General features: G+C 30.1%; 2 protein-coding genes across 2 annotated transcripts; one reads left to right on the top strand and one right to left on the bottom strand.

Moving 5' to 3' along the window:
* Nucleotides 1-822: 822 nt before the first annotated feature.
* Nucleotides 823-3,235, bottom strand: LOC108337206 (probable serine/threonine-protein kinase PBL23). Its single transcript, XM_017573678.2, has 5 exons — nt 2,740-3,235; nt 2,366-2,547; nt 2,069-2,258; nt 1,601-1,992; nt 823-1,235 (listed from the first exon to the last, which is right to left on the bottom strand). Exons 1-5 carry the CDS (start codon nt 2,861-2,863, stop codon nt 984-986), a joined length of 1,140 nt encoding a protein of 379 aa, XP_017429167.1. The 5' UTR covers nt 2,864-3,235; the 3' UTR covers nt 823-983.
* Nucleotides 3,236-8,336: 5,101 nt separating this feature from the next.
* Nucleotides 8,337-10,241, top strand: LOC108337521 (disease resistance protein LAZ5). The gene is made up of 3 exons (XM_017574069.2): nt 8,337-9,053; nt 9,249-9,752; nt 9,839-10,241. The coding sequence occupies exons 1-3, from the start codon at nt 8,596-8,598 to the stop codon at nt 10,044-10,046; spliced, it is 1,170 nt and encodes a 389-aa protein (XP_017429558.1). The 5' UTR covers nt 8,337-8,595; the 3' UTR covers nt 10,047-10,241.
* Nucleotides 10,242-11,762: the final 1,521 nt, after the last annotated feature.

Genomic DNA, 11,762 nt, shown 5'->3' with positions numbered 1-11,762 from the left:
ATAATAAACTTAATTTTAGGAAATGAACGTCAGTAAATCTATCATTTAACTTATCAAAATGAGTTGGATTATTTTTTATAATTTAATTATTTAATTCTGATAACTCGACTTCCATAACTTGTCAATTAATAGATGAAGAGAAAAGGTTAAAGTTGGATTCAAACATCAGTGTTAAACATTTTATAATTTTTTAGTTAAATATTATTCATTTTAGGCTGTTTTATACAAATTAAATATTAGTATTATAAATATTATAATTTAGATTTTTTTTTTGTAAAAAGGAATGGAAGTATTATTTTGTAAACATAAATTTTATAAAAGTATAATAGGTTATGTTATTTGGTTGTTTTACATTTATATTTTTCTGTCGATAATGGAAAACTGGTTAATGTTGGATTGGCTTAATTTGGAAAGGATATAAATTTAACTTTCCATCATGTTATATTTCATTAATATTTAATTTAATTTCAAAAAATTTAACATTGACTTAATAAAAAAGCGTTACAGATTAATTTAACTGATCTCAAAAAAGAAAACATTACAATTTTTTACAACAAAAATATGCATTACATAAAAAATTGAAAATAAATAACATTAGATTAAACAACAATTTAAAGTAAGTTTGTTTAATTCAATTTTTCTTCCTCAAATTAGGTTATATACAGTATCACCTAATCGTTGTGTTACTTTTGTTTCTCCATCAATTTATTAGCACTGTTGTTTAGATCAGAGAATCACATTAAGTAGGCAATTATGAATATGGTAGCAATCTTTTCATTCTATTATCAAAATCTAATGCTACTAATCACTAGATCATGAACAAGGAAAAACTTGTAATAGTTCTGATTTTCATCATGACACCAAGTGGCATCATGCTATAGTAAAAAATTGTTACAGATTGATTCTCAAACTTCTTTGGCAGCTACATTTTCATTCATTGTTCTTAATCTTCTATAATCCTATACCATTTCAGATTCCTTCTGTTAGCTGCGTTCTTTGTCCTCCAAAAAAGTGTCTGTTGCATGTTGCTGTTTTCCCACTTGCATCTGCGTCTTGGCTAAAACATCAATGGCTGTAACCACGTCACTGATCAAAGGTCGAGTATGTGCTTCCTCCTGAAGGCACATTGCTGCAACTGCTAGTGCTTGGTGTAGACCCTTTGCAGGGTAGTTCCCTTTCAGCAATGGATCAGCCATTGATGTAAATTTCCTTCTGTCTTTGAATAGTGGCTGTGCCTGAAAACAAGAAACACTATCAACTCAATTGCTCATCATTTCTGCATATTGGTCTAAACATTATGAACTCAATTTATATTGGACATGTTATAAAGTTGGGTTAAATATGGTTTAGTCATTAAACTTAGAAGCAAAATTGAAATTCATCTTTGTTCAAACACGTTTCAGTTCAAATATCAGTATGAAATATTGAAATATTTAACAAGTAAAAAATATTAAGTCATTGGATCAAGAAAATTATATTTATTCATTTTTTAAGTTTAAGGATCAATCTGTATCAAAATTTGAAACAAAAACGAATTTTGATTTTGTGTGAAAGTTTAGGACTAAAAACACATTTAACGTTATAAAGTTTTGTGACATACCCAAGTGACTAAGTTTTGCTCCTCAGATGATCTTGATTGATCAAGAACTCTTCTTCCTGTGATCATCTCTAGAAATACCACTCCGAAGCTGTATATATCTGATTTTGTAGTCAATTGGCCTGTTGAGGCATACTCAGGAGCACAATAGCCATAAGTTCCCATGACCCTGGTGGATACATGAGTTTTATCACCAGTTGGACCAAGCTTTGCAAGTCCAAAATCAGAGAGCTTTGGATTGAAGTTTTCATCCAATAGTATGTTTGATGATTTGAAATCACGGTATATCACTGGTGGATTTGCTACCTCATGCAAGTATTCAAGTCCTTTAGCTGCACCTGCTGCTATGTTCATTCTGGTTTGCCAATCCAAAGGCTTTCTGTCCTCAGGTAGTTCTGTCAATCATTTTTCTTTTGTATAAGTAATAAATTTCATTTCAAGACACTGTTTAATTAAGAAGCAGTTACTTACCAAGAAGGTGATCTTCTAAAGAACCATTCACCATGTATTCGTATACCAAAATCCTTTGTTCACCATCTGCACAATACCCTACCAAATTAACAAGGTTAGGGTGGTGCAAGAGACTCAAAATCAAAACCTCTACAAGAAATTCCCTGTTTCCTTGGAATCCATTCCTGTTAAGTTTCTTCACAGCTACAACCTGCATGAAAGTAACACAACATCAGAATCAGAAGGTTACTATTTATTAAGAACTCCAATGGATTTCTTTCTTGTCATAACATTCATATAGATGTGAATAAACGCTACCTTGTTTATGCTTTTAATGCGTCCTTTATACACCCTTCCAAAGCCTCCTTCACCAATCATGTTCTCGGGGTGAAAATTCCCAGTTGCAACACATAGCTCATGATAAGAAAAAGTCTGAGAGGTAATATTCCCTCTTCCAATCTTTGCAATTTCTTGTTCTATGAACTTCCTCTTGCTGTTATCTGAGAGATAAATTGTCCAAGTTTTAGCCATTTGTAGGAAAAAACATGTCAAGTGTTTGATAAGTTTTAAATCTACTGTATAGGCTCACTCTATGACCACTTTGCATCAGCAGCATAGCAATCTAATGAGATATTAAATTGAGAAAAAATTTCCTGAAAAACAAAAATTTGCATTGGGGCTATGAAAAATACCAGATTTAAAACACATGGTACCACATGATGGCATAGATTTTGCATGATTGAAGTCCCTGCTGCTCCCTCTGAAGGAGTTCTTGTTGATCTTCTCAGATGATGTGCAACATGAAAAGAAACTCATCTTCTCTTCCACCACTAAATATTTAACATAATTTCAAAGTTGATGCATCTGGTTTCCAAATGCATGCAACCTTTGACACTCCAGAAGTGGCTGAAAATCAATCTAGGATATATTTTATTGAAACAATGGCTGTGCAGAAACCAAATTGGTCAGAAGTTCTGTTTTCACAGAAACTTCCCCCCACATGACATGGTTACTTTAGCTTCAATGGTATTCAAAGGCCATAGTTAGGAAAATAATTATGACTTTGTCAAATATGGTAATCTAAAAATGACCGATAAGGAGTCACTTTTCTTCAATATAGGATTTCATTAAGTGTTTTCTCTTAGCCTGCACTTTATTGTGCCAACCAAAATGGAGGATCACTCCTTTATGAACCTCCTTGAGAATAAATTATTCACAACTATTTTATACAAATATCAACGGCTTATATCTACTTTCTTTCTTTCCCATCTACCTCCCTTATATTCTTTTTAATCAACCATCTACCTAATTTTCTTTATCATCAACTTAATGTTGATTTAAGCTCACTTAAATCTTCATTAATATACCCATCTATTTAATCATGCTTTGCTGGAATATTTTATCATGTCATTGCATTTTTGCATCATGATTTAAGAAAGTCTATTTCAATTACTTAGCATGTTAGATTGCTATAATGGTAACAAAATTAGCTCCATGAAAAAAAAAATTAACTGTGTTTTTCTCCAACACACTATTGTAAAAATTGTGTTTTATTTTTAAACATCATTTTATGAAAGTCATAAAAAACATCTTCTTAATAAATAACATGCTATAATAATGTTATACATTTATAATTTAGTTTAGGATGAAACACAATTTTTCATAATTCGGAAAAAAAACATATTTAATCCTAACCTAAATATTTAATTTATATTCTCTTTAATTAAATGATTTCTTTTGTATTTCTGTCAAAGAAAAGTTATTTGTAAGAAGAGAAGGTTGAGAAGAAGAGGGAAAACAAATAGGAAACCCTTATTTTTAGTCTTATGAAGATTAGTGTGTTATCAGATCTTCCAAAATTATGATCATCAAATTTGATCCTTTAATAATTTAAAATGTTGCGACATTCTTCCTTATCAAGAAATATGGTGATATAAAAATATAAAATTAGTTTTTTTTTTTAAATTTGAATAATAACTTTAATTTTTTTGAAGGAGCAACTTAATTTGTTTGGTTTTACACACAATATATATATATATATATATATATATATATATATATATATATATATATATATATATATATATATATATATATATATATATATATATATATATATATATATATATATATATATATATATATATATATATATATATTCACTCCAACTGTAGTCACTTCAAATACATTCTTATAACCAGCAGTGTTGCAATTATTTTTTTCGCCTTTCTTATTACAACCAAAAGTTGAAAAGCTTCACCTTTAATTTGAATTGTTGAAACCAAAGGCAAGAAAAATTAGCTGGCTCCAATTAAAGATAATTTACTGGGTCTAAAATGAACAATAATGAGGAGATATAGGTTGAACAGTGTCTGTTCTTAGATGAGTGAAAGCTTGCACTAATTTAAGTTGTAGGTATCTAGATCACCTACTGAGACAGAAGCTGTAAATGATATGCTGATAAAATTTGAGGTCTTTCATTAACATGGCAACTTTTTTTAGGAACCCTTCACCTGCCTCAAACTGTATTCAATGTTTTCATGTACAATTAAATCCACTGCTATCTGCTTATAATAAGTGCTGGAGGGCCACACATAACTGTTAGGAAACTGGTAAATATTCAGTTTTCTTCACTCAGCCATCCTCATAAAGTTACAGTCTTGAGATAAAACTAGTTTTCAGTGTATAAACAACGCCAAACTTTATTTTACAAACTAATAAGATTGAGTTCAGTTTAAAGTCTGTTTAGTAAACGATTTTGTAGAATTCACTTAGATTTAAAGTATATTTTTTAACCATTTTTGGACATCTATTGAAATTCACATACACCTGTACATATAAGACCAAAACAATAGAAGTGATTTAGGAATATGAACTGGTACGACAATACTTCTGAAAAGTACATGCAATGCTAAGTAAATTGTAAGTTTTCAAAAGGAACGCATAATAATGGCAACTAAAAGCATATAAATTTGCTAAGACTGTATACTGACACGGTATTAGAAAGAACTGATCCAATTTATCATGTTATACCTTCTGTATCCGTCTGCATTCAGTGAAGGATCTTGACTTTTCTTAGATTTTAATGTTTTACAATGAGGTGAAGCCATTAACTTGCACTTTTCTTCTGAGATTTTAATGTGTGCATAGGAATCGAATCCATTTATATGTAAGTGTAAGGAAAAAGAAATCATCAGTGCACAGTATGATACTAATCTAGTCACAAAGACTAAGCTATTTGATAGAGTTTCACTAGATGAGCATCATAGCATTCTATGGTGAATCTTTACTAATGGTTTATAAGCAAATCATTGATCTCTAGATTTTTCAATCTCTTTACCGATTTCACTGTTTTAGGAAACTCTCACTCACACATCTGTGTAGTCTCTTTCTACCTCTAATGGATTATTCTCCATACTCTTTACAACATTGATCACTTGGCGTGAACATCACTGACAAGACTAAAGCTTTTAACAACCATGAAATCCAGACCCATAAGCAGATACATGGAAGCTCAAGACTCAAAATACAAGGCTTAAGGAGACTCATGATCAGTGCAAGAACTAAATTAGTTTAGGAAACTTTACAAAAGATAGTAGCTAATTTAATGGAAGTGCAATTACATGATGGGGTCCAACATGTGGAGGCTCACATGAGAGAGGTGTTACTGACATTATTGCTTGCTTGCTTGGAGTGAAAAACAATATAAGATCAACAAACTTAGTTATGTTGCTTTTTCCTTTGTAAAAGGGTATAAATACTTTGGGGAATGACAGAAGGTTTTGAGCTATCATTTGAGATGAGAAAACTTCTCTGCTAGGGTTCTTCCATGCACCATTTGATTTCTTAATTCTTACTGTGACTCTATTTTCTGTTAGCTTCTCTGCTGCTTTGCAAACTGGCAGAAGGGAATGTTGGACGACATACATGGTGTTCCATTGATGTTTGTAATAGAAACAATTTCAAACGTTAGTCCTTTGCATCCAGTTTTCTTCCAAAGTAGCTGCTGCATGTTGAATGCATTAATTGGTTTGCATAAAAGAATAATGTTGCGGTAGATGTGAGAGCTGTGAATTACAGAACTATTTCATGAAGCTACCTTAGAAGTTATAATGGACAGAACTCGTTAAATTATGAATTTTGTTTCTGGATCATACACATTCATACCCTATGACGGTAACAGAATTCCATGCAGTAATTGACAAGAAAACAGAAAGCAGACTCTGAAAAAGTTGACTCATCGATCATTTTAATTAAAATAAAAATATAAAGCTATTTTAAAGATAACTTTTTTCATTTTAGATCTTATGTGTTTTCTTCCTACTTGTAATGTTTTCTTATTTGTGGTTTGACGTCTGAAAAAGAGATATATTTAACTCTCTGGTTTTACACATATTTAATATACCTAATAGATCGGTATGAGAATGATACACTAACAGCATATTTGGCATTAATGGATGATTTTAATTTTATGTTCAGGTGGTATCAAATGTATTGGATATACAAGTCATAAATGTATTCAATGAGTTGAAAAAAAAATCCATGAAATAATTTGTTAAACTCAGAGATTTAATATATATATATATATATATATTTGTTATGACAATATAATTTTGGATGTGTTTTTTATCTCGGGAAAAAGGTTTTAAAAAATAAGAAAATGGATTTGAGAGAGAGAGAGAGAGAAAATAATTATTTAAGGGTTTGGTTTTCTAAAATTGGTTATATAAAAGAATTTGAAAAAAAAATTGTTGTTATTATAAAAATAGCCTTTGTATAAAAATTGAATGAAAGATAGAAGAAAATTATTAAAAAAAATGGATGTTTTTTCTGGTATGGTTATTTGTTCTCACGGAGAGTTGGATATGATTATAGTATCTGAAGAAATATCATATATATTTCGAATTCCTAAACTCTGTATAATATGTTATAAAATAAAATATAACAAAACTGATCAAATATATTATAATCAACATGATAATAATACAATAATATATTATTTAATTAGATTACGTTGATATATGATATAAAATAATATTCGTGACATAATTAAACTATTTCATTTTTAAATTCTTTGTCAATCACATCATTATATTCAATATGATATCTATTTTATAATTGATTTAACTACTTTTTTTATGAAAATTTTGATATTTTTGTTGAAATATAATTGTGAGTCTAAATTCCACGTTGAATAGAAATGAGAAAGTAGAGCAGTATATAAAGATGAAAGACTCATTATTTTATTGTCTTAAAGTTTTGAGTAAAAAGTAATATCAATGTGATTGGACTTAGATTTTATCGATGTTTGTCTTCATTGTTCCATTATCTCTCCGGTAAACCATTCTTCATGACATTTTTGAATATATGATTTATTTCATAATTTGTTATTCTTGTAAAATATACAATAAATATATTTATATTTTCTAATACTTCATTTACCGGTTATAAGATTTGAATTTAAATAAACTACAAATAACTATCTAAACATGTCCTTGGCAGTTTTGAAATCACATGCCTCATTTATCAAGTCTTTTAAGTTAATTGTTATTTTGTTCTCCTCAATTGCTTCTTTAATGTTTATCTTCAATTCTTGATTTCTTTGACTAATATTTGACAAAAGACAGTTAAATGATTTTTAAAGAATTATATGTTTGTCTTATGCATCCATCTTATAAAGAAGTATTTGATAAAATTGTTCTTCGGACATAACATTTCTTTATATAATCTCTATGATTTACAACCAATAAGACATAAAATGCACGAGATGACACTTTTGAAAGCAGCATTGGTCTTATTGATATCATCCTTATAAATTTTAAGCCCTATTATTAACCTTATTAACCTCCAATTCTATAATAATTCTCGATTTCTGAAATAATTTCTTTCCACCTATCCATGCCCTGAACACATATACTTTGATTTTTCTACTTATTTAGCTGAGTTTAATTAAGAAAAAACTATTCATTTGTTTTTTTTATCTAAATAACATTATTTTTCCGAACAAAATTTCATCGGTGGAGCTTATCGAATATGAAAAGCTAAAAGCTTCAACTCCGTATTGTCCAATCATGATGCCCCCACTTTCTCGGAAGCAGTATTTCATAAATCAACACTTGTCTTTGCTCTACAAACTAATTTATTTAACGTAAGAAAAGTATTTATTTTACAGAGGATATCATAGACTTAACTTTGAATTTCTTTTATATAAAAAAGAATATATAAATAATAGCATTTGAAATATAGTACGATGTTGGAATGTAATAAATAAAGAGAAGTTCTGCATTCTGTGGAGAAAGATAAAGCACAGAGGTATTGGATTCTGTCTGAAAGCATAATGACCAAAGGAACACCAAAAAAGACGACAACATGAAGGAACGAACAAGTAACAGTATTCAAAAACATCTTGATGGTACCTTAGACAATAAGTTCTCCGAACTTGCTTCAAAAACTTTAGTTACGCGCTTACTAAAGTGATGAGCAGAAGCTCCTATTTATGATGAGTCTGGAATTGCGAGAGTGGAAGGTGTGTGAGTGAGAGGCATAGCATGGAATCGGAACAGTGTCACGATGTTTATCTGAATTTGAAAGGGAAAATCCACTACGGCTTCGGCGGAAATCTGTGCAACGCGCTGCGGAAGAAGGGGTTCAAGACTATGATGAGCAAAGAGGGAATGCAGAGTGGTTCCCAAGATTCACCCTTTCTTCTGAGAGCAATCGAGCAATCTAGAATCTCGATCGTTGTTTTCTCCAAAGACTACCCATGTTACACTTGGTGTCTGAAGGAGCTTGTCAAGATTGTCGAGTGTATGGAGACCAAGAACCAATTGGTTTTCCCAATCTTCTACAAAGTCAACCCCTACAACGTCAGGGAACAGAAGAAATCCTACTGCAATGCCTTTGCCAGACACGACAAGAAGTTCGGGAAGGACTCCGACGAAGTCCGCAAATGGCGGTCTGCTATGTCTCGAGTCGCCAATTTGCCTGGACTCGTCGCTGGATCTGGGTAAGTAAACTTCTCTAACTCAAATACCTAAGACTTTAATCCAAAACAATTTGAATCAGTAGGGTTATTTTAGTTCATTCAACACTCACATTTGATGTGTCAAAGTCATACATTATTTGTTTGTTAAAGTACTAGGTTGTGCAATTAATTAAAAGTTGCGTTGTGGTGTGTTGTGTTGTGATCTTAATTTGATAGGTATGAATATGAGCATCTTGAAAAGGTTGTGGAAATGGTGACTCGATCCTTGTCTCGGTACGATATCTTTATCAGTTTTAGGGGACCAGATACTCGTCACTCCTTCACGGGTTTTCTGTATCAAGCACTGTCCCGAGAGAGATTCAAAACCTTCATGGATGCTGAAGAGTTGAAAGACGGGGACAAAATTCCATCGGCTATTACTGAAGCCATCGAATCGTCAAGGCTATCCATTGTTGTTCTTTCTGAAAACTACGCAGATTCTTCGTCGTGTCTTGATGAACTTGACACCATCATGAAGTGTATGAAGAGCAAGAATCAGTTAGTTTGGCCAATATTTTACAAAGTGGAACCCACCACAGTAAGGAATCAAAAGAACACTTATCACCAAGCCATGGCTGCACATGAACAAAGATATGGACGTGACTCTAGTAAGGTGTCGAAATGGAGACAGAATTTGTCTGAAGTTGCTGACTTGAAAGGATTCCTCCTTCAACGTGATGAGTAAGTGTTACATTTTCCTTTACTTGAAGGGGACAATAATCATTAACAGATAAATTAAAGTTGATTTTTGTTTATTTATTTTGTAGGTATGAATATAAACTGGTGGAGGAGATTGTGAAAAAAGCCATTGAGAATGATAATGGAAGATACTCCCATGTAACAAGTCTTGACTTGAGTGGCATGAACAATGGTGATGAAAATGAGTTGGCTAGTTCGAGTCCTAGTACTAGCAGGAATCAACACACCGATAACAATGATGATGAAGATTGTTCCTCTGAATTAAGTGTGGGCTAGAAGGAAAACTTCTTACTTCTTTTTACAGGGCCAAAGTTAAAAAAGGTGTAGTAAGTAATCTGATATATAGATATACTGTATACTGATAGCATTTTCTACAAAGTATATATATATAGTTTGTGTGTGTATAATGATAACACTTTTTGTAAGAGTAAAGAGTTGTGTTACTGCATATTTTTAGATAATATTAGTTTCTAGCCCTTGATCTTTAATTCCTCTGTTCCTTACTTGCACCATAGGCACAATATTTATCTGTGATACTATTTTTTTAATAGACAACTAATCTCTCATATCTTGAGTTAAATTTCTCAATTTTTCAACTGATAAAATATTTTGAAAACTCAAAAATTAAAAAACTACTTTGAACATAATTAACCATTAAAATTGGTAGTAAGCTAAAAAGAAATAATATAACACATAAATCTCGTTAATTGCATTATAATTTTATACTATAGGATGACAACGTGAATGAAACGAAAAGCGATAATCTACATAATTTTTACTAGAAAGGTGACGATAATTGTAATGTAATATTTCTCTCAGGTGCTGATTTCTTTGTCTCATCAATGGCTTTTTTTGGTGGACATAACAATGATAGCTCTTGGAGAGTAGTTGCTAACTTGTTTAGCTTTTGTGACTACTTGTAGACAAAATTGTGATGAGATATGGCGAATCAAAATCAAAATATGTTACTTGCACGATTAGCCAACCGTGGCAGCAGTTTTGAATGAACTGATAAAGGAAAAATATATATAATAGGGATAAAATAATTATAGAAGTAAAATAATCTTAAAAAATAATTTTTTATATTTATAAAACAAAAGAGAAAAAATAAAAAAATAGTATTATTATTATATATATAATAATATATAATGGTGGAAGGGGAATATACCAAACCTCGTAGGCTTCAAACAAATCATTATATTCAAACAAATCATGTTCAACATGCCTTGTTATAAGATGTTCACCATGATTGATTATATGGAGCTTTTTGATTAAACAATTCCTCGGATTAATTAGCATTGTCATTATAGTTTTTAATTACTAACCATTGTTTTAGGTTAAACATTTTTTACAATATCTTATTTTATTATTATTAGCATTAATAACTTGATCTCTTGGTGGTAGTACCACAGTATTTTTGGGGAGAAGTACACTGAAAACAATGTAATTATTAGTTAATATTGCACTCATTTACCTACGATTTTTTTTTATTTTTTTAACTTAAATATGTTTTTCCTCTTTAAATTACAATAAAATATTATATTTTATCTTTAAATTAAATTACAAAAGAATTTAGTTATACATTGATGTAAAACATATTTTCTAATAAATGATAGGTGGAATTTTTTTTATGTGACAAAATTTATAGTGAATTAACATATAGTTAGAAAAAATCATTTATATGACTTTTTTTTATAGTGGGCTAATATAAAGAAAAAAATGTTTTATACGACTTCTATAAATTAAAAATAAAATACTTTATAATTTAATTTAGAAATAAATCATAACATTACAAATGTAGAAATGAATTACTTTATAATTTAATTTAGAAATAAACCATAACATTTTATAGTAGTTATGAAATGAAAATTCATATTTAATCTTTATTTTCTATAAATACACAAAAAGTGTAATATAATATATTTTCCAAGTAGAGTATTTTTCATATAATAAATTATAATATAATTTTCACGTATGAAAAAAAGTTTTATA

Source organism: Vigna angularis, chromosome 7 (genome assembly GCF_016808095.1).
Source record: "Vigna angularis cultivar LongXiaoDou No.4 chromosome 7, ASM1680809v1, whole genome shotgun sequence".
Classification (NCBI taxonomy): Eukaryota; Viridiplantae; Streptophyta; class Magnoliopsida; order Fabales; family Fabaceae; genus Vigna; species Vigna angularis.
This window is presented reverse-complemented; position numbering and strand designations above follow the sequence as displayed.